The sequence below is a fragment of the Sus scrofa genome, chromosome 15 (genome assembly GCF_054392235.1).
Source record: "Sus scrofa isolate SSC_HxYL_T2T_F1_AM1 chromosome 15, Sscrofa_HxYL_maternal_Yorkshire_Landrace_v2.0, whole genome shotgun sequence".
Classification (NCBI taxonomy): Eukaryota; Metazoa; Chordata; class Mammalia; order Artiodactyla; family Suidae; genus Sus; species Sus scrofa.
In genome coordinates, this window is record NC_139397.1 from 73,935,373 (window position 1) to 73,957,779 (window position 22,407).

The window sequence follows — 22,407 nt, forward strand, 5'->3', positions numbered from 1 at the left end:
TATATATCAATCCCAACCCCCTGACTTATCCCTCCCTTGGTGGTTCTAATTTTTTTTTGTCTTTTGTCTTTTTAGGGCACACCCACAGCATATGGAGGTTCCCAGGCTAGGGGTCGAATTGGAGCTGTAGCTTCCAATCTACACCACAGCCACAGCAATGTGGGATCTGAGCCGCATCGGCCACCTACACCACAGCTCATGGCAATGCCAGATCCTTAACCCACTGAGTGAGGCCAGGGATCAAACTCATGGTTACTGGTCTGGTTCGTTAACCACTGAGCCACGACAGAACTCCTGGTGTTTCTATTTTTAGATTTTTTTTTTTTTTTTTTTTGGCCGCACCCACAGCATGAAGAAGTTCCTGGTCCAGGGAGCAAACATGCATCACAGCAGTGACAATGCCAGACCCTTAACTGATAGGGCAGTGGGGAAATCTTATTTTTATTTTTTTGAGGAAGCTCTGTACTGTTTTCCATAATGGCTGCACCAGTTTGCATTCCCACCAACAGTGCACATCTTTACTGACGCTTGTTATTCCTTATCTATTTGATAGCCTTTCTGACAGGTGTGAGGTGTTATCTCACTGAAGTTTTGACTTGCATTTCCCTGATGATTAGTGATGCTGAGCATCTTTTCATGTACCTGTTGGTCATCTGCACATCTTCTCAGCTGTTTGTCTTGCTCTTTGGGTTACTGAAAATCTTTGACTAATTTACAGAGTTCGGAAAAAGCTGATTCTGACAATTTTTGCTGTCTTTTTCATTGCTTTAATGGAAGGACAAACTTTCAGAGGTCCTTATTCTGCCATTTTTGCTGACATCATTTTTACTATGTTTTTGCAGCTGCGTTCTCTGGAGCCAGAATGCTTGCTGGGGAGCCCAGAGTGACTGGGACCCCCACCCTTGCAAGGCAGACTGCATAATGGGAGGGCAAGGCTATGCAGAGAATTGAGATTCGGGCTCAGACACTAAGCCTCTCTCAATTTCTAGCCTCTGGTGCCCCCTTTTATGGTAAATATTTATGGAATTGATTAGTGCTCGGTAACCTTGGACTTCATTTAAAATTGTGATGTGCCAAACACTTGTGGCTACAGCTTCCTTCCCAGGTCTGTCTGCCATTGTGGACATGTTCCCTCTTTATTTTTAGTTTCTATTTTTTTCATTTTATGGTTGCACCTGTGGCATCTGGAAGTGTCTGGGATTGAATCTGAGCCACAGCTGCAACCTGCATGGCAGCTGAGGCAAAATCAGATCCTTTAACCCACCACGCCATGGTAGGAACCCCAAAGTGTTCCCTCATTTTTTTTTTTTTTTACTTTTTAGAGCTGCAATTGCAGCATATGTAAGTTCCCTGGCTAGGGATCTAATTGGAGCTGTAGGTGCTGGTGAATGCCACCACAGCAACTCGGGATCTGAGCCGAGTCTGCAACCTATACCATACCTCATGGCAATGCCAGATCCTTAACCCACTGAGCAAGGCCAGGGATCAAACCTGCATCCTCATGGATACTAGTTGGGTTTGTTACCACTGAGCCACAATGGAAGCTCCTTTTCCCTCTTTAAATGAAACTGTGGCTCTTGGTGAAAGTTTGTGGGTTCTAAAGTTCAGGATTTTTACATGGGCGGGGCTAAATGAAGGCTGGTAAGAGGGGCCTAAGCTCTCGGGCATTGACTGGAAACTGCTCTAAAAATCTCTACACTTACTTTCTGAAGCATTCAACTTTCCACTTCAGAAGGCAGGATGTGATCCTTCTACTTGTTGGCTCCTCCAGGCTCAGCTTCTCTGTGCCTTTCGCCCCTGGGGCCACCATTAAGAAAATATTTGTTGAATTGATCAGTGTTCAGCACCTTTGGAACTGAACTGTACTAACAGACTATATTGAACCCAATGCTTGTAGGCATCTGGCTGGGTTTGGGGGTTGCCCCAGAAGATGGTTAATGAGTACTTACTGCCTCGTGTTTGGATTTATTGGATTAAGTGTGTCCCTCAGCATGTGGGCCTGGCATCTGAGCATTGATGGGCCCCCTCTGAAATCCCTTCTGCCCCTGGGTAGGAGATGTTTGCACTTGGGTCACTGTAACTCTGCCAGTCGTTTTAGGTAAAAATAGGTGGAAACATAGCCTTCCTGGTAGCCTTCTTTCAAACCCTGTGAACTGGAGGACTGACTACCTGCTGTCTAGGTTTTGACAGTGAGGACCTCTTTTGGGGTGGATGGTTGTTTTTTGGCCAGATCCAGGGACCTGGTTAACCTGGACTGGGTCTCCTCGGTGGCCTTTGCAGCTGCAGGTCTCAGGGAGGGAACAAGGAGAAAGTGGGCCTGTGTGGGAATCCCTCATCAGTTTCTTGACTGCAGGATTCCTAAACCGGCTCAATCCCACACTGCCTTCCTCAGCTGACAGTCCAGGAGGCCTCAGGTTTCCTCCGAGTCTCCTGGCACCCAGGATCTCCAGGCGTCCTATCCCGCCACTGTGGAGCTCACCTCAGTGCTGTTTGGGATCTTCCCACGGCCCTTCCCAGCCTGGACCCAGCCCTGCCAGCCTCAGCTTTCATTTGGCTGCCCCCGCGGCAGGAACAATATCCTTTCTATTTGGAGTTGACTCTGCTGCCCTTTGGAGAGCGCAGTGCGTAACGTGAGCTCCTGTGCAGAGCGGTGGGCGCCGAGGCGCCCCCCACCCGCCCTCCCGCCGTGTCCGGCGGTAGGTGGCCGCCGCCTGCTGCACTTGCCCTCCGAGGCTGAGGTCCGAAGCCCCGTCGAGCCGGGGGAGGCCCGCGCCATGGCCGCCCGTCTGGGTGCGCTCGCCGCGTCGGGGCTGTACCGGCGGCGCCAGCACCGGCCGAGCCCGCCGCCCGCTGCGCCCGGGTAGGTGGCGGGGGGCAGGGCGGGGGCGCGGAGGGACAATGGCCGGAAAGCTGCCGCCGCAGGCCTTTCCTCGGACACCCTGCCTGGCCCTTCCGACGGCGGCGGGCCCGGCTGCCCTGGGCGCGAGGACAGCGCCTGGTTGGCGGCTGGGGTGGGGGCAGGGCGCGGCTCTGCTGTCCTGGGACCGACACTCTCTCCTGCCAGGCGCTGAGGATGGGTCGTCTTTATCCCATGGAGAACTGCCAGTGTAGGCAAATGGTGGAAGTTTCCTTTGGGACTGGGAAGGGGAGCCTCTGGGGTTCAGGATGGACCTCAGGGCATCTCTGAGGATGGAGGATGAATTAATCTGGGCTGGGGAGGGTCTGAGGGGGCATGTGTATGATGGGATCCCAGAGTGGGGTGGGAGCTGGGGAAAGGGCTCCTGGACCTGTTGAATTTGTAGCCTTCAGGTGGAAATTTCCGCCGGAAAGTTAGGGAGAGAGAGCAGTGAGGGCTGTGGGCTTGCAGAGGTCGGAAGAAAGGGATAGGGATTCAGGAAGGGGATAGGGATTCAGGGAGGAGACAGAACAGCGGTCACTGAGGTAGGGGACCTGGAAGATGGGGGGAGGAGAGCAAGTCCAGGGGCTAATGCTCCAGAGGTAAGATTGCAGCTTGCTGTGCCCTCAAGGTGGGCCCATGGTCAGGCCAGACTTCCTGAGGGGCATGAGGTCTGGGAATAAGGATGCAGCAGGAGGGAGGCTGTCAGGTGGGGGACAGGGAGCAGAGGCTGCAGAGGGGCACCTGTGGGATGCCTGTGGCACCCGGGTTTGCTCCTGCACTGGCATCTCAGGCCCTCACCAGGGGCCAGACCAGGAGGGGGGACTGGACCAGCCCACTGTGCTGGTGGGAAGCCTGGAGCTCAGGAGGCCTGTAACTTACCTGGGTGAACAAGAACCCTCACCTGCTGGCCTCTGGACCACCCTGGATGTCTGTGGAGTGAGCCATGGTCCAGGGAGTGGGTGGCCAGGGCACTGATGGGCCGGAGGCCATGCTGGAGGGTGGTTTCACAGTGTGGATGCAGCGCAAGAACGCAGCCCAGGTGCAAGGGGGGTAGTGAGGATCAGGCCCCCGGGGTGGTCCCTTGCTTGCACACACACACCTATGCTTGTGTGCTAACCTTCACTTGATTTTTCTTGTGACTGAGTGCTGTGCAGGGTCGCCTGGCCCCAGCGACTCTGACTCACCCTCCAGTGTGGAAAGGCCCTTGTGACTGGCCCCTGCCTGTTGCCTGACCCCCATACTGTCTTTATAGGCTCAGGTGGGTGGGAGTGGGGGATGGTCTGGGGTTGTTGAAAAAACAGATGGTCTTGAATGGTAATGTCTGTCTGATGCCTCCAGGAGCTGAGGGGACCAGAGAGAGCATGGGTGTGGTCCGTGTGTGACCTCAGCAGATTCCTGACCTTCTCTGCACTTCAATTTCCTTATCTGGAACCTCCCCTTTCAAGGACCTGGCGCAGAGAGGACTCCCCTCCCTGTCCCACCACAGCTTAGTGAGGTCTTACAGCAAACTGGATTGTGTTGGCCACTCTCAAGACTGAGACTGTTGGAGTTCCCGTCGTAGCTCAGTGGTTAACGAACCTGACTAGCATCCATGAGGACTCAGGTTCAATCCCTGACCTCGCCCAGTGGGTTAAGGATCTGGCATTGCCGTGAGCTGTGGTGTAGGCCAGCAGCTACAGCTCTGATTAGACCCCTAGCCTGGGAATCTCCATATGCTGCTGGTGTGGCCCTAAAAAGACAAAAGACAAACAAACAAAAAATGAGACTGTTTTGGGGTGCTTAGGAGGGTTGCAGAAGGGTGTCAAGGTGGGCTGGGGGTGACCACCCACCTACCACACACCTACCACACACAAGGCTGCCCAGCTTGTCAAATAGTAGCACCTTGATGACATTTCTGTGGTGGTGTCCCCATGCCCCCTGCCCGGGAACACAGATGTGCTTCCCCTCCCCACTACCCAGGCAGTGGCCACGTCCTGGGCAGTGCTTGTGTGCTGTCCTGCCAGGGTGGGTTGGTGATGTCTCCTTGGGGGTATCTGGGCAGACTGTGCTCCCCTCTCTTGGCCAGAATGTACGAAGGAGGAAGACCAGGAATGCATGCCTCCCTCCTTTGTCCTCTCGCAGGGAGCAGTGCTGCTGGGCTGGGGCGGGAGGCTCCCTGAGTCAAGGAAACAACAGCCCTCTTTATCCAGCACTTGGCCTGCCTGGCCCTAGGCTCTGCATGCCATTTGCCGTAGGCAGTGAGTTCTTCACTCTAGCTCCACAGCCGGTCCTGCTGCTTCCTCTTCGCAGATGAGGAAAGGAGGCACAGAGCATCTGGTACCTTTTTCCAGGTGCACAGCTGGTAGCTAGGGCTGTCAGGATTTTAGTACATGGGGTTGAGCCCTGAGCGGCCTCCTTGTACAGGGGGACAGCTGGCATTTTCTCTGACAGAGCTGAGGTTCAGTTGTCTGACACGTGGGCATGTCTGTCTATCTCTCTGTCTCTGGCCAGTGGGTTGGAGTGTTGTCTGTGTTCCCAAGCAGGGGGCATGGGGTGCAGCTGCAGAAGTGCCATTGAGGGAGCTACTTGCACAGACTTGGGCTGGGGGGGGGCAGCCAGGGGGGCAGGAGGTGGGTGGTACCCGCCCCCCGCCGCCGCCCCGTGCCAGGGCTGATGTGAGGTATTAGGGAATAGGTGACAAAATCCTTGACCTGAGATTCCCAGGACCAGCCAGGGAACTAGACCCAGACTGATGAAGGGCCAGCTGCTCTCTTAAGGACCAACTGCTGAGGTGACAATGTGCCGATGCAGTCCCTAGAGGGGCAGATTGAAGGTGGCCCTGGTGTGCTCGCTTGGTTAGGGTCCAGTGGTCTGGGTTTAAGGAGCAGTCTGAAAGCCTGGGGTTGGACTTGAATCCTTGTTTTGGCTTCATTTTCTGGGTCCTTTCGGGGAATTCCAGGCCCAGAGTCACAAGATTTCCTGTTGATTTCTGACTTCTCCAAGACCCGCCAAGGTCTTGTTCATGGCCAGGCAGTGGAACTTCCTCCCAGACACCTTGGGTGTGTGTTTTGGGAGGACAAGGCCGCCAGGGTCACAGTGTCTTTGGGCAGGAAACCATGCCTGTGCTGACAGAGTCCAGCCCAGCGATCAGTCCCTGCCCTGTCTGTTCTGTCTTGTGGTGACCAGCAGGGAGCTGAAGGGGAGGGGGGTGCCACTGTGCACAGAGCCTCCCTATCAGCCTGGGCTCTGCCCACTCCCCTGCTGCTCTCCAGCTTCCTTGCCCCTTTGGCCCAAAGATGAATGTAGACGGTGCTGTGGTCTCCAAAGCACACTTGAGGGCGGGCAGAGGTATGCAGAGGTACACTTGCCTGACAAGCTTGCCCAAGAGCCTCCGGGGCCTGTTCCTGCCTGGGTGCCCCAGCCCGGCTGCCAGTCTGCTTCCCTGTGGCAGCAACCCTCCGCTAGACCCACTGTCCACAGTCCATACCTGGACCCCCGAGGAGCAGGGCTACCTCCTGGGCCCATCCTGCCTAGGGACCCTTCTTCCCTATGATGGCCTCTGAGAATGCAGGCAGGAGCATCACTCACTTAAGAATTCTTCTCACTCTGCCCTGGCAGTGAGGGAGGTGGGTTTAACATTCTGGAGGCAGAACAGGCTAAGGAAGATGTTCTCAAAAGATGTGCTGTCGGAGTTCCCTGGTGGCCTAGCAGTTAAGAGTCTGGTGTTATCACTGCTGTGGCTCAGGTCACTGCTGTGGCTTGGGTTCGATCCCTGGCCTGGGAACTTCTGTGGACCACGAGCACAGCCAGGAAGAAAAAGATGTGCCATGCCACTGTACTTGTTTATATGACGTTGCCAAATTTGTTACCTCCCTCCTCACCGAACCTGACTGTCTTTTTGTGCAACCTGACTGTCTTTTTGTGCCCACCTTTCCAGGCAGCCCCCGACAATCAGTTGGAGTTGACACAGGACAGGATCTGTTTGCCGCCGTTGTACCCAAAGGCATGGCTTTGGGGTGTGGGAGGTCGTGGAGGCTGACAGCCAGCTCCTCCTGGCCGAGCCTTGGGGCCTTTTCCCCTGTAGCTGGGCTTGTATCCCAGGCCTCTGGGAAGGATGCCCAGCACTTACCCTGGGGAGAGCAGCTTCCCAGCCAGCTCCCATCCCCGGTATTCACAGTTTCACCTTCTCCGTGGTGGGACGGGTGTGTGTTTTGGGGGGGCTGGTGATTTTTTTTTTTTTCTTTTTTCTTTTTGTTTTTAGGGCTTCACTCGCAACATATGGAAGTTCCCAGGCTATGGGTCTAATTGGAGCTGCAGCCGCCAGCCTATACTACAGCCACAGCTACATGGGGTCCGAGCTCCATCTGTGACCTACACCGCAGCTCACTGCAATGCCAGATCCTTGGTGCACTGAGGGAGGCCAGGGATCCAACCTGCATCCTCATCGATACTAGTCAGGTTTGTTTCCACTGTGCCATGACGGGAGCTCTTGGGGGGTGGGTGATTCGAAACTAACTCATGGGGCAGGGGAATGAGCCATTGGAGTTGGACCCATCTGCATTCACATCTGGATGCTGTCGTCTGCTTTGTGAGTTTGAGCAAGTTACTTAACCTCTCTGAGACATGGGTCTCTTGGGGATTATGTAAGGGTGTGAATACCTATCTGCTCACCTGTGCCTGGGTGACCTTCTGTATGGGAGACACTCTGTTCCCCTGAGAGGGTGATGGGAGGCACAGGAGGGAACTGGCATGGTTCTGACACCTCGAGAGGAGGCCCAGCACTGTGATTGAGCAGCTGAGGGGACAGGCAATCACAGCTCTGTCCTCTGTGGGCTTACAGGGGGCCAGGCACCCTGCGGAGAGAGAGAGCGAGTGTGCCTGTCATCTGACAGCTGGTAACCTAAGGCCACACCCTTGACCAGGGGCTTCCATGGCTGGGGGTCTGGGCCTGGGGAGTGAGGGCCAGCCCAGGTGAGTGAGAGTACCAGAGTCAAGCCTGACAGCTCTGGCTCTGGCTGGGGTGTGGCTAGCCTGCTCCTGATCCTCTGTGAAGTGCACCAGGGGCTGCAGGGCATGAGGGGAAAGAGGAGGCTTCAGAGTTGAGGGCTGGGGGGCTGCTTCTAATCCGGGCTTTGCCTCTGCCCTTTGTGGCCCTGAGGGAATCACTCACTCCAGGCCTTGGCTTGTCCCTATGTGAGATGCAGGCACTGTGTTGGCCTTGCAGGGTTGGCACTGGGGAGTGCACACTGCCACCCGGCCTGCACTGGCATCTAGCGTGTCCAAGGCACACAGTGGCTGAGGGGATGGGTGCACAACCACAAGGGGTGACCCAAGCCGTTGCCAGGTAGTGTGGCCCAAACTGTGTGTCACTGAGTCCCTGAGGTGCCACAGATGTCCCACGTGAGGACAGTGCTGGACCTCACCCTGGAAAGCACCTTAGCTTTTAAGGAGAGGAGTGTCCATGAAGGGCAACCACAGGCCTGCTGTCATTGCCCTTCCCAGCCCTGACCTGCCCATTTACTCTTCCTGCCCAGTAACATGTCCAACGCCTTGGCCAATGCGGTGTGCCAGCGCTGCCAGGCGCGCTTTGCTCCCTCCGAGCGGATCGTCAACAGCAACGGAGAGCTGTACCACGAACACTGCTTTGTGTGTGCGCAGTGCTTCCGGCCCTTCCCGGAGGGGCTCTTCTATGAGGTGAGGATGCTCCCAGACCCTCGCTGCCCGGATGTGGTCCCCCAGTGACTGATGGGCACGTGTGCCAGGCCTCGAGCTGAACAGTGCTCCCACCAGCACAGAACCTTGCTGCCCACACCTGGGGGGCCCATTCCTCACTGTGATGTGAACAGTGCCCTCCTGGGGGCTGTGGGTACTGAGCGAGCGTCACTGTTCATCCTGTCACCTCTGGGCCACTTAGCCTCCCTGGGGCCGGACAGTAAACAACCAACATTTATCAGCTGGTGCTAAGTGCTATGGTTATGAGGAATCTCGGGGAGTAGGGATGATCAGGGAAGGTAATGTTTGAAGGAGGTGAGGGAGCATGTGTGTATCTGCAGGAAGAGCTCTCAGCAGATGGCCCAGCAAGTGCAAAGGCCCTGAGGTCAGAGCGTCTGGGTATTTGAGGGACAGTAGAGGGCCATTGTGATGGAAGCAGAGGAAAGGAGAGGAAGCAGCAGAAGATGAGGGTGGGTAGGCAGCTTTGTTTGGCCTCATGGGGTCCTAGGCTTTCATTCTGGGAGGGGCAGGAGCCCTGCAGGGTCTGGAGTGGAGGAGTTACAGTCTGTTTGACATTAGAAAATTACCTCTGGTTGCTGTGCTGAGGAGAGACTGGCGGGGGTTGTGATGTGGGGGGTGGACCAAAGCTAAGAGAACAGGTGGGATCAGAAGCTGATTATTGTGATAATCCAGGTGAAAGGGAAGAGGTCTAGACTGGACTGCACTTGGTTGCAAAAGCAGATTGTTAAATGTTAAATTGTTAAATGTTCAGCTGGTTGTTAAACAGAGCCATCATTAAAAAATAAATGAGAGAGTTCCCTGGTGGCTTAGGCTTTAACGATTTGGCATTGTCACTGCTGAGGCTCAGGTTCAGTCCCTTGCTTGGGAAGTTCTGCCTGCCGTGGGCATGGCCAACAAAAATAAATTATTTTAAACATACAATGAGATAAAATTTGATTAAAATCAAAGATAATAAATGCGCAGTTTCACCACTTTCTAATTATTTTATTACATTTCACTATCATTGTGCCTGTGTGGTCGAAGCACTGTACCGTGGTGGCTACTGACATCTCTTTAACTCCACACCAATGTCATGTTGGTAGCTTGAAACTGACCATGGTAGGAATATTTACACCATAGAAATTGGTAAATGCTACAAGGCAGCTTCGGAGCTGGTCGTTTGGTGTTTATGGGCATACAACAGTGGTGCTTGGAGTCTCGAAGCTGATGGGATTGGCTGATAGATGGTTGTGGGGAGTGTGATGTGCCCAGCAGAGGAGGAGATGCTGTTCCCTGTGGTGCCTCCTAAGAAATGCCGGCTAGGAGTCAAAGCAGTGGAGGTGTGGTGGTTGGGGGCAGGGCTCTGTGGGTGGTGGCTGTGTGCCTAGGACAAATACTGGCACACAGTAAGTGCTCAGGAAAAATTCATTGCTGAATTTAAATTCCTGCCGCCTCTCCAGGTCACTGTGTGGGGCCCTAACCAGTTGCAGCCTTTTTTTTTTTTTTTTAAAGGGCTGCACCCACAGCATATGGAGTTCCCAGGCTAGGGTCTAGTTGGAGCTGTAGCCTCCAGCCTACTTCAGAGCCACAGCAACGTGGGATCCAAGCTGTGTCTGCAGCCTACACCACAGGTCACAGCAACGCTGGATCTTTAACCCACTGATTGAGGCCAGGGATTGAACCTGCATCCTCACAGATGCTACTCAGTTTCGTTAACCGCTGAGCCATGGCGGGAATTCCCAGCTGCAGCTTAATAAGACACTCATGTTAGAGTACAGGGGAAAACTAAATGGAATTGTCAAGGCAGAAGAAAGCAGAGGCAGGTGTTGGTCATCCTTGGGGCCAGTGCAAAGGTCTCCTTGCCCAGACTGGTGGGGACAGCAGCTGTAGGACTTGGGGTTCTTCCTCGCCCCCCCTTCCTGTGTCCCTCTTTCTGTCTCCCTCCGCCTGGTCTTTTGTGGCCCCTGGGGGAATGGGGCTTCGAACACAGGAAATGGGCCAAGGGACATAGAGAATTCACACTTGATCCCTGCCCTCCCTGGCCTCAACTTCTGCCCCCAGCCCTCGGCTTGTTCCCTGGACCAACAGGGCCAAGATCCTCAGTAAACAGCAGTGGCGCTTTGAGGGGCTGACCCTGCTGAGCTGCCGGCTTCCTTAAGGCCCCTGCTTTGCATGCTCCCCAAGTCAAACAGGCCAGTCTCGTCCTGTCTCCAGGCCTTGCCCCAGCTTCTTGTTGTCCGGAATTCCCTCCTCTCAGTATCCCGATCCTCTGCCACCTCTCCACTCCTTATCACCTCCTCCAGGAAGCCCCCCACCCCCTATGCTTCCTGTGGTGAGAGCCGGTGCACACAGTGAGGTGCTTGTCCAGCCTCCCTGCCTGCAGGTCCTCACCAGACAAAGCCCAGCCAGTGAGGCTCAGGGGATAATGGTGCTGCTTTCCTGTCCTTTCTCTACTGGCCTCATTTGCAGTTCGAAGGTCGGAAGTACTGCGAACATGACTTCCAGATGCTGTTTGCTCCGTGCTGTGGGTCATGCGGTAAGGGCTGGCGAGTGCAAGGCCTCCCTGGGCATGGGCAGTGGGAGGGCTGGGAGCTGGCTCTCTGAGCATCACCTCTGAGCCCCTGCGGGCATCAGCTTCCCAAGCTCTGGGAGGGACACATTGGGACCAGGCAGAGCGGGCAGTGTGGACAGGCTCAGGAGGGGGCCTTGGAGGTGGAGAGCAGGTGGTGAGCAGGGACCTTTCTCTTCCAGGTGAATTCATCATTGGCCGTGTTATCAAGGCCATGAACAACAACTGGCACCCTGGGTGCTTCCGCTGTGAGCTGTGTGACGTGGAGCTGGCTGACCTGGGCTTTGTGAAGAATGCAGGCAGGTGAGATTGGCCCCTCATCACGGGCCTGGGGCCCCATCCAGGGGCTTCTGGCTCACTTTGTCTGGTTTATGGGTGAGGATGGAGGCTGAAGAGAGTGAGGAGTGAGGAGTCCAGGGCCAGCCCAGGCTTGGGGCTGTTCCTGGGAGCAGGCGGACCGCAGACAGCAAGTAGGAAGCAGGTGCTGTTAGTGCAGCGGATGGGTGAGGAAATTTGCATCAAGCCCCCCCCCCCCCCCACATACACACAAAGTAAAGTATGGCTGTGATGAAAGGAAGGCAGGACCCCCACTCGCACCTTCCAGCTCAGGCTGGCACTCTGAAGCCCCCCCTTCCCAGTCTGTGAGGGGCCACCAGAACCACAGTCCACACCCCTGCCTTTGCCTCCACTTTTGGGTCCATTCTCCATTCTTGGGTCACAGGGAAGAGAAGTTCTGGGAAGGGAGTTGTGTTGACCAAACTGAATAGCCTTCGGTTATTAAAGTGCAGTTATGTTTATGATCAGTATAATTAAGTACCAAAAAGGACCCGTGAGGGAGATACATATCACGCTGTAAGCAAAACAGCTCAAAGCGTGGCCAGCTGAGGTGGGTGGCTTCTTGGGAAGGAGTGGAGCTCTACCCCAGCTGGGTCTGGGATAGTGGGAGCCAGGTTCACAAGCCAGGCTGTGCCCCTCCCCCACCAGGCAGTGACAAAGCTCAGCTCCCCGTGACTGTCCCTCACACTGTGTGCTCCACCAGGCCTAGGGAGGGACCGGGCAGCTGCTGGGGAGCTCTGGGGATTGTCGGGCACACACAGGTCTGTGTGTGGGTTTCTGGCAGGAGTGACAGAGAACCAATGTGCCAGCACTGACATGCCCCACTGGCCCTGTGCTGCAGGCTGTCACCTGGCCACCACTGGAAACGTGCTTATAGGGTTCAGAGTCCTTTCGCAAAGGTGCACCTTGCACTTGAGAAGAAATCATTAGATGCTCTTCCCCACCCCTCTGCCAGGATTCCTGTGTCCCCTCTCCTGGTGGGCTGATTGTAGCTGTGGCCAATTTGCAGCTGTTCTCTCTGTAAAGCTTCATCACCATGTGTTTCTGACATGGGACAGAGGTCGGGAGCACAGGCAGTGCTTGGGAAAGATGCTCATTGTTCAGAATGTTCCCCAGCCTCCTTTTACCCTCACCATGGGGAGAAGTCACTGAGTGTCTAGTAGCCGGGAGTGAGCAGGTCCAACCTCGTCTCTGCACAGGGTGGCTGTCTGGTCCCTTCTGTTGTCCCTGTCAGGGATTGGTATAGCAGATAAGACAGAACGCAGCGCCAGGTGATGGTAACCCTCTTAGAGTTCAGTTTCTTTTCTCAGGGGAAGGGGGCCCCTCTGGGAGGAGGTGGGCTTCTTCTTGGTGAGCTTGAGGGGTGGTCCTTCTGGAGGTGGGCGGCAGGGCGGTGGCCTTGGGCTCACAGCTCCGACCTGGCGCTCAGTGAGCTCTCGTTGGTCTTCCCGTCCCCACTGGGGGGTGGCCCTGGAAGCCTCTTGCCACACAGCAGGTTGCACAGGGCGTCTCGGAACTTCTCGGCCACGAAGAAGTACATGACGGGGTCGAGCGCACCATTGAGGCTGGTGAGGCAGGAGGTGATGCGGTTGCCAAGCGCCAGGATGCGCTGGGCAGCACACGAAGTGTGGTGGCCGTGGTAGCGCAGCACGTAGACGGAGCGGTGGACATGGTAGGGCACGAAGCACACCAGGAAGATGGCCAGCACAGCTGCGATCATGCGCACTGCCTTGTTCTTGAGGCGCCGCTCCACACGGGGGCCCTGCCGCAGGCTGCGGATGATCAGCAGGTAGCAGGTGACGGTGGTGACGAACGGGAAGGTGAAAGCCACGGCCAGGGATGCAAGGGCGTGCTGGGAGGCCTTCTCCCGGTACAGCTGCAGGCAGATGACCGTGTGGTTGGTCTGTACGGTCTGTGGGCTCACCAGCAGTGGGGCCATGGCCACGGCCACCACCACCCAGAGGAAGGCGCAGGCCAGGTGGGCGTGGAGGGGCCTGCGGAGCTTGAGCGACTTGACAGGGTGTACGATGGCCAGGAAGCGGTCAGCGCTGATGCAGGTGAGGAAGTAGATGCTGGCGTACATGTTGAGGTAGAAGAGGAAGCCGGTGAGCCGGCACGGGATCTCCCCGAATGGCCAGTGGTTCCCTGAGAAGTGGTAGACAAGGCGGGTGGGCAGGACCAGCACGCAGGACAGGTCAGCCACAGCCAGGTGCATCAGGAACACATTGGCAGGGGTGCCTGACTTGTGGTCCCGGACGAAAAGCCACAGGGCCAGGGCATTGCCCCCGAAAGCCAGGATGAAGTCCAGGAGGTAGAAGGAGGCGAAGAGGATGTTCTCCAGCGGTGTCTCTTGGCCACATTGCTCCGTGGATACCAGGGAGGTGTTGGCGGTCAGATCTGGGGAGGCTGCTTCCAGGCCATTCATGCTTCTGCTGGAGGTGGAGCGCGGGACAGAACCTGGAGGGAGCAGGCAGACAGACTCGAGAGAGCCTGGGACCAGCCAGGCATCACTCTCTGCAGGCGTCCAGACAGGAGCCTCTGGTGTTCCTAAAGGCCACTCTCTCAGAGCTGGAGAATGGATCAGCATCACTGAGTGAGCTGGGAGTGGCCATCTGTCTGAGGCTCTGGGGGTGCGGAGGGTAGAGAGAAGGACCCCACGTTTTCTGTCCCTTTCCTCCCCTGTGTGCTGAGTGGTGGAGTGAACCGGGGCCCCTGAGCCCCACTTCTCTTGGGTGGGTGGGTGGATTACGTACTCCTGAGAGCCTGCTGCAACCCCGCTCACCCCTCCAGGACCTACCGGTTCACCGGGTTCCCTGATGGCGGTGCTGAGTCTGACACTGCGTCCCCAGTTCTCCCAGCACCTGCCACTGGAGGGCCTCACCAAGAACACAGTGACAGGCAGTGTCCTGGGAGAGCAGAGGCCTGCTCTGTCTGCCTGCACCTGAGGGCCACCCAGCCCTGCGTCTCCTGAGCTTTCTGGATTCAGCCCACCAGCCCCATTTAGCGCATCTTTAGGGGTGGAGATTTGGGTTTTAGAAATCCCTGTGCTGGGGCCCCAGGCCAACACTAGGAGTAGTTTAACAACCAGGAAGCAGACTCTGTTCCAGGAGAGGAAGAGCCATTTTTCTCAGAGGTAGGGAGACTGGCCAAGCTCTGCAGCCCTGGAGAGGCCTGGGGCCCAGGGAGGCCACCTCTTTCTGCCTGGCCTCATCTGCCTGGTTGTCCCACACCCGAGGGGCTGCAGCCCAGAGCCCTGCTGGCCTTGGCAATGGGCCGTTTGTTCCTGGTGATGCCCAGTTCTGGATGGGCATCCTTGATCCCTCCCCAGCATTGATAGATTCCTGTTCTGTTTCTGGTCGGCTGGGGAGATCCAGGAAGGGGAGGGAAGATCCCAACCATCCTGCCTCCCTCACTGGGCCTGGGACTGGGAGGTGGGGGCCGGAGAAGCAGGATCAGAGCAACCTCTGCCCAGACCCCGCACAGCATGTGGTCTGAACTGGAGTTGAGGGTGGGGGAACTGCCAGTTCCTTCTCATTCCTTGGGGTTTCAGCCTGGAAAACCCCTGCCTGCAGTGCAGCTTCTGTGGCTCCCCTGAAGCCTTACTTCCCAGCACCCACACTGCCTGACTATGCAATTGGGCTGCAGAGGGCCTGAGTGGGGCTCACCAGAGATGAGCAACATCCCTGCAGCGGTGAGAGTGGGAGGGGAGCAGCGCCTGAAGTGGCTGTTCTGGCTGAGTGGCAGGGGACATGGCTCTGGAGCAAGTTCTCTGTAAACTTCTCCAACCTCTTGTTCTGTCCTTTTTTTTTTTTTTTTTTTTTTTTTTTTTTTTTTTTTTTTAAAGGGCCACATCTGCAGCATATGAAGTTCCCAGGCTAGGAGTCAAACAGGAGCTGCAGCTGCCAGCCTATGCCACAGTCACAGCAACACCAGATCCGAGCCACAACTGTGACCTACAGCACAGTTCATGGCAACGCCGGATCTCTGACCCACTGAATAAGACCAGGAAACAAACCCACATACTCATGGATATTAGCCAGGTTCTTAACCTGCTGAGCCACAACGAGAACTCTTCTCATAGTCTCCTTTTAATGTCCATGTGCGCTGGAGGCAGCCTGTGAGGAAGAGGCTGATGCCATCCCCAGGCAAGGGTTCCTGTTAGAGGGAGCAGGGCCAGTCCAGACTGCGAAGGGCCTCTTGATTCTTCCTTTCATGCCTCATCAGCCACCACCAGGGTGCCTGGGCCCCTCTGCCCGGATGGCTGAGCAGGAGGAAGCTGGGGCATTGTGAGTGGGTGGTAGGGAGCATCCGGCCAGCGGTTCTGAAGCCAAGAGGGCGGGGGACGCTTGCCTAACCGTATACATTTTAATTACTGAAAGACCCAGGGAAGTTCTCCTACTCAAATTACCTCTCCTGGCTCCAGAATGGTTTGGGCTGCCTGAAATTCTAGTACGGAGGTTATTTCCTGTCACTTCCAGATGTGAGTGACTTGAGTGGGGAGACTCGAAGGCCAAGTGAGGGAAGGGTCTTGTTGGAAACTGAAGGTGGGGAGGGGCTGTAGAGGGGCTGAGCTGTGCACCCTCTACTCTGGGCTGCCCCTAGGCTCGGATTTTGCCTGCGGTGCAGTTGTCACCCAGCCCCTCCATGAATTCCTGTTGTGGCTCAGTGGGTTATGACCCTGACTAGTATCCATGAAGATGCTGGTTCAATCCCTGGCCTTGCTCAGTGGGTTAAGGATCTGGTGTTGCTGGTGCTAAGGTGTAGGTTGGTAGCTGCAGCTCTGATTTTACCCCTAGCCTGGGAACTTCCATGTGCTACAGGTGTGGCCCTAAAAACAAACGAACAACAACAACAACAAAAAAAAAATGCAAAAAGTAGGACTTTCACGGAGTTCCTTGGTGGCTCAGCAGGTTAAGGACCTGGCATTATTCCTTCTATGGCTCTAGTTACAGCACTGGTGTTGGGTTTGATCCCTGGCCTAGGAACTTCTACATGCTGTAGGTGTGGCCAAAAAAAAAAAAAAAAAAAAAAAAAGTAGGACTTTCAGGATGGTGACAGCAGAGCAGTCAGCTGAGTGTGGGACCCTATGTGACTGCACAGGTGGGCCTGCTAGCACCTGGCTTTCTGCTCCTGCCTAGTACCCTCCTCCTCCCACTCTGCTGAAGGCTGTGTGCACTGTGCTCTCTCTGGGGTACAGACTTGATTGTTTTTTTCTTCTTTTTATGGCCACACCTGTGGCACATGAAGGTTCCTGGGCTAGGGGTCCAATTGGAGCTGTAGCTGCCAGCCTATGTCACAGCCACAGCAACACCAGATTGAGCTGTATCTGCAACCTACATTGCAGCTTGTGGCAATATCAGATGCTTAACCCACTGAACGAGGCCAGGGATCAAACCCACATCCTCACAGACACTATGTGGGGTTCTTAACCCACTGAGCCACAAGGGGAACTCCCCAGACTTGCTTTTAAAATACTTTGAGGCTTGTTTCTGGTTTGTGGAGGTTTCCCTACCTCGGTCCCATCTTAGGAGTTTGATGCTGATTTTTGCAGTGTGTCTGCAGTGACTCCTGCTCCTCTTAGAAACACCTGCACTCACTGCCCCGCCATGTCTCACTCAGGGCAGGGTAGCTGGGGTGTGTGGGGTGTGGCCTGGGTAGTGTGGGGTTCCCTTGGCTGTGGGTCAGGTGCAGGGCTTCGACTCAGTGGAGGGGACATGGGTGGGTTTGGTGGCATCTCTTGGGAGTTACCAGCACTCCTCCCTCTTTACTCCTCATCTGGCCCCTCCTGGTGTCACCTGGCTAGAGGTGAGGAGCATGGGGGCTGTCACTGCAGCCGTTGGACTGGAGGCAAGGCACTCACTCTCCCTTTATTTAAAAAAAAAATTAAAAATTTTTAGTGCCACACCCGCCACATGGGGACATTCCCAAGTCGAATCAGAGCTATAGCTGATGTCTACACCACAGCCACAGCAACATCAGATCCTTAACCCACTGAGCAACGCCAAGGATGGAACCCACAATCTCATCGTTCCTAGTCAGATTCGTTTCCGCTGCGCCATGACAGGAACTCCTGTGTTGGGTTCTTAACCCACTGAGCCACAACGGGAACTCCTCACTCTCCCTTTAAAAGCCCCGGGGTGAGACAGGAACACTGCCCATGGTCTGCTCTGATTCACACTGGGCGGCCTTGATAAACAGGCTGGACGATGACCACAGAGAGGCGTCTCAGGCATAGGGATGCCCACCCCTGCCCTCCTCTGCTTCTGCTGGGCCTCTAGACTCCCCACCTACCCTTACCTCTCACAGCCGGTCCGTGTGGCAGGTGGGTTGCGGCCTGTGGGTGGTGGTGCTGGCCGGGGGCTCCGTGCAGCTCTGGCGGAGGCTGGCTGGCTATTTAAGGAGAGGAGGGGAGGCTGCAGCCCCTCGGGCCCTGAAAGGCCGCTTCATTCCTGAGGGGTCCCCTGTGTGACGGGCCACTCCTACGGCTGCCTCTGCTGCCACTGGGCCGTGAATATTCCAGTGTCTCCCAGCCGACATCTCCCCCCACCCGCCCCATCCCCCAAGCTTGGCCACCGAGCGTCACAGAGGCCGAGTGTGTGACTGTCTTCGAAGCTGTAGAGTGGGCGCCGGCTGGGTGGGGGCCTGGCTGGGACTGACAGACACAACAGGACGTTTCAGAACAGGGTAATTTCCTACCCGTGGGGAGGGGGACAGGGAGGGGCTGGCTGCCATGGCAATGGGCCCTGGGCTCCCAAGCCTGCACTGGCCATCAGCAGAGGGGGGGTCTTGTGAATTGGGGAGGGGGGGTGGGAGGCTGAGGAGTCTTGTTTGATCAAATGAGAGGGGACTCTTTCAGGACACTTGCTGTAGGGTTCTTGTGTCCTGCCCTGTATAATGAGGGCCCCTTTGGGCGTGTGGAATAAATCATGGCCTTTATCTTGAGCGGGGCACAGCTGCAGGCTGCCTCATAATGGGGCGCTGTCTGTGCCTGTGGGGACCCGGAGGCCTGGCCCTCGCCTGTGCGGGCTCCTCCTTTGGACAGGAGGCCTAGGAAGAGGGCTGCTGCTGCACGCCACCCTCTGGCCCCCAAGATACCTCCTGGGAGTCGGGGGGTGTTTGGATGTTGACAGTGGCTGTTTCTGAGACGGGGCCAGCAAACTTCTACCTGTCTTTCCCCAAATGATATGTCCAGTAACACGGGGAACCAAATCACCATTTTGTGAAATCCTAATTTCAAAAGACGTTAAAATTTTTGGAGTTCCCCTTGTGATGCAATGGGATTGGTGGTGTCTTGGGGGCACTGGGCTGCGCGTTTGTTCCCCGGCCTGGCATGGTGGGTTAAGGATCCAGCATTGCTGCAGCTGCAGCTTAGGTTGCAACTGCAGCTTGGATTGGATCCCAGGCCCAGGAACTCCAGATGCTGTGGGGTGGCCAAAAAGGGGAAAAAAAAAAAAAAAAAAAGACTTTAGAATTCTTTCCCTAAAATGTTTAAGGTAGTGCATAGCCATCATTGGGGAGCACCTGCCATCAGGACTGTCTGAAATGTGTTCCTTCACACAATCCTGGACACTTGGCATTACTGCCCATTTTACAGACGAGGAAACTGAGGCTCAGAGGGGTGAAGTAACTGGCCGGTGATAAACCAGTAGGAAGGCGGAGACAGGATTTGAACCCAAGCATGTGTCACTCTAAAACTTAGGCTGTGTATGTATATGTGCTTTGTTTTGTCCTGGACTTCTCTTGCACCTCTATGGTGAATTCTTAGGCTTCATCTTCATTCTACCTGCAAGGTAATTCTGCAGGTTGCCCTTAAATTTGGGTCTGGGATCATGTCTGTTGAAAAGATGTTTCCCAGGGAGTTCCCATTGTGGCTTGTGGCTCAGCAGGGTAATAACCCGACCAGTATCCATGAGGATGCGGTTTTGATCCCTGACCTCATTCAGTGGGTTAAGGATCTGGCGTTGGCCGCAAGCTGCGGTGTAGGTTGCAGATGTGGCTTGGATCCTGTGTTGCTGTGGCTGTGGTGTAGGCTGGCAGCTGCAGCTTCAATTTGACCCCTAGCCTGGAAACTTCCATATGCCACAGGTGCGGGCCTAAGAAGGAAAAAAGGAAAGAAAAGATGTTTCCCATCTGGGGTTCCTTCAAGGGAGCCCCAGTTCTGTGTCACCTGGGAGCTGGTGGGGTGGGTGGCCCCCTCCCGCTGTGGCCTGGGGTGGCTGCTTGGGAGGACTGGCTCATGTGGCTTGAAATAACGGGGTCTGACTGTCTGCCCTGAGCATGGATTTCTGCTGTTGGGTGATCGATGATGGTGGCTTTAAGCATGTTGACGACTGCAACAGAATTTGGAGGAATTGTGCAATTTCTATAGCTTTGAAACAGAAATCATTCCATGTGGGTCCTCCTGCCAAGTATACTCACCAGAACTGGAGCGAGGTTATGGGGAATAAGAGCTGTGTCCATGACAGACAGAGTGGGCAGCAGGGCTGGTGTGGGGAGGCCCTGAAGAGGCAGGGAGCCTGGGGCACAGGGTGTCTAGGGTGCAGAGGGGCAGAGCCTTGCTTGGGAGATGAGGACTGTAGCCATGGCCCGTGTCTTGGTCCCTCGATGGGTAGAGCGAGCCGGGGGTCCCAAGCCAGGGGATGGCCTTCCAGTCTCAGTGACCATGTTGTCCTGGCGGGGTGGGGGGGGAGATAATGGGTGCCATTCTTCCCCTCCTGTCTTTCACAATCATTTACACATTCCTGCATCAGAAGACCCATGCCAAGCCGCTGCCCTGTGTGGGGCACACGAGGCCCAGAGGAGCATAGCTGGGGGTTGGCACGCGGCTGCTGGGTGCTCGCTCAGGCCCTTGTCCTTCACCCCTGGGGAGATGTGACACATGTAAGGCCAGCAGTGGGTCCAGCATAGAGTCCAGACCCAAATATGGTGGCAGGTGTTGTGGTCAAGGGCATGGATGCTGAGTTGGTTGCTCTGGCATCCAGGATCTGCTTTGCAGGAGTGGGAGTGGGAGCTGAGTCTGAGGGTTCATCTCTTCAGGAGACTCCCTGACCCACCTGTGAAAGAGGCCGAACCTTGTATCAGGTTGCTGGGCGGCTGGTGAGAGTGGGTTGGGGGCCTGGAAAGGCCCCGGATGCATTGATAGCGCTTACAGACTCGGTGGCAGGTGGAGGATGGGGAGCAGTGGATTAGGGCCTTTGTATGTCTTTGCCCGGGGACCCTGAGTCTAAATTCCTGCCGCCTTTGAGACCCAAGGAAACAGAAACCATGTTGATTTCTCTCTCAGTGGAGACTGCAGCTGTTGCCCAATGGAGGGAGTAACATCAGAAATTACTCCAAGGCTTTTACAAAAAAGACTCTGTAATGACAGTCCCTGGGTTTGGGGGGCCTCTGTCTGACACAGCTGTGCTTGTCTTTGGAGACAGAGAGCCTGCAGACGTCCGGGCTCCCCTTTGTCAGGCAGGCCCCCGAGGAAGCGGGCATGCGGGCCCAGCAATCCCCTCGGCTGTGAGCTTTCGGGGCTGACCGTCACTCTACACTTACTTGTGTGTTAAAAGGCATTTAAAAATGAAAGTGAATTTTTTCCAAAAAATGTCCATGAGATGTCTGCTCTGGTCCCCAAGATGTCTTAAGCTCAGAAAAAGGGTAAAGAAGAAAAGTACCATGTTTGCCCTGCTGTCCAAAGCTGGCCAGCACCAATTTTCCGCTGTTTCCTCCCAGTCTTTGTCCTATGCAGAGGCTCCCTTTTATTTATTTTATTTTATTTTATTTTTTGTCTTTTCTAGGGCCGCTCCCACAGCATATGGAGGTTCTCAGGCTAGGGGTCTAATCGGAGCTGTAGCCTCTGGCCTGCAGCACAGCTCACAGCAACGCGGGATCCTTAACCCACTGAGCAAGGCCAGGGATCGAACCTGCAACCTCATGGTTCCCAGTTGGATTCGTTAACCCCTGAGCCACGACGGGAACTCCCCAGAGGCTCCCTTTTAGAGGGCATGTCTGTGACCTTCCATGCCACAGGACTGTTCACTTGCTTTTCTGCACCGCTGGGCTGAGCCGAGCCCCTGAGGCTTCCCGGCAGCTATTCAAGCTGCAGGCAGAGGTGGTGGTGGGGTGTCTTCTCCAGGGCAGTGGCCCAGGCTGTCTGGGGAAGAAGAGGAGAAGTGGGTCTGCCCCTGACACCTGCCTCACTTCCCGCAGGCATCTGTGCCGTCCTTGCCACAACCGCGAGAAGGCCAAGGGCCTGGGCAAGTACATCTGTCAGCGGTGCCACCTGGTCATCGATGAGCAGCCCCTCATGTTCAGGAATGACGCCTACCACCCGGATCACTTCAACTGCACCCACTGCGGGTATGTGCACAACCGGGGTCCTGCCACCTGAGCAGGTGGACAGCCAGGTGGAGGTGGGATGCCTGCCCTGGGCAGTGATGGGGCAGGAGAGGAGGACCAGGTGGCAGAGCGGGAGGTGCTGGGGCGGGTAGAATGGGGCAGAAGGGCACCGCTGCAGGAAGCTCCTCTCTCTGGGGTGCGTTCAGGAAGGACTTGAGGCTTGGGGGGCAGGCCCTGGGTAAAGCATCGTGAAGGGGATCAGAGGCATGGAAAGCAAGAGTGGAGAGGAGGGGTTGGAGCTGGTGTTGTGGAGGGGACCAGAGAGGACAGATAGGATGGGCTGGGGCTGGAGAGCACAGGCTGCTTTTTGCAGGGGCTGTGTGGGAATCCTGTGCCCCAGGGCCTGTCTGGGGCACGGGAAGTCCCCAAAAAGCCAAAATGAGGAGTTCCCGTCATGGCTCATTGGGTTAAGAACCCGACTAGTATCCATGAGGATGTGGATTTTATTCCTGGCCTTGCTCAGTGGGTTAAGGATCCAGCATCGCTGTGGTTGTGGTGTACTCAGCTGTGTGCCCACATGACAGTCCTC

General features: G+C 55.7%; 2 protein-coding genes across 12 annotated transcripts in view; one reads left to right on the forward strand and one right to left on the reverse strand.

Annotated features, from left to right (window-relative positions):
- The window catches only part of LIMS2 (LIM zinc finger domain containing 2), a 36,597-nt gene that overhangs the window by 10,623 nt on the left and 3,567 nt on the right, over positions 1 to 22,407 (forward strand). Inside the window, exons 2-7 of one of the 10 annotated variants that reach the window (XM_084998574.1) lie at positions 6,816 to 6,881; positions 7,140 to 7,336; positions 8,413 to 8,572; positions 11,060 to 11,126; positions 11,342 to 11,462; positions 21,690 to 21,839. In XM_084998574.1, coding sequence (XP_084854700.1) covers positions 8,417 to 8,572; positions 11,060 to 11,126; positions 11,342 to 11,462; positions 21,690 to 21,839 — 494 coding nt within the window. In that variant the 5' untranslated portion in view covers positions 6,816 to 6,881; positions 7,140 to 7,336; positions 8,413 to 8,416. Of the gene's footprint in view, positions 1 to 1,304; positions 2,463 to 2,548; positions 2,861 to 4,237; positions 7,337 to 8,412; positions 8,573 to 11,059; positions 11,127 to 11,341; positions 11,463 to 15,316; positions 15,353 to 18,111; positions 18,180 to 19,532; positions 21,840 to 22,407 lie in introns of those variants that run through there. The other 9 variants (XM_084998571.1, XM_084998573.1, XM_084998575.1 and 6 more) reach the window with 9 other exon arrangements.
- On the reverse strand, positions 9,575 to 17,863 carry GPR17 (G protein-coupled receptor 17). Of its 2 annotated transcripts, none has more exons than XM_005671833.4 (2): positions 17,793 to 17,863; positions 9,575 to 13,952 (listed from the first exon to the last, which is right to left on the reverse strand). In XM_005671833.4, the coding sequence occupies exon 2, from the start codon at positions 13,918 to 13,920 to the stop codon at positions 12,901 to 12,903; it is 1,020 nt and encodes a 339-aa protein (XP_005671890.1). In that variant the 5' UTR covers positions 13,921 to 13,952; positions 17,793 to 17,863; the 3' UTR covers positions 9,575 to 12,900. The 2 variants fall into 2 exon arrangements, with proteins under 2 accessions (XP_005671890.1, XP_084854704.1); XM_084998578.1 differs by having other exon boundaries at positions 9,575 to 13,985.

Excerpts from the sequence above, each read along its gene's own strand:
- GPR17 (XM_005671833.4), bottom strand. The coding sequence starts at position 13,920 with ATGAATGGCCTGGAAGCAGCCTCCCCAGATCTGACCGCCAACACCTCC.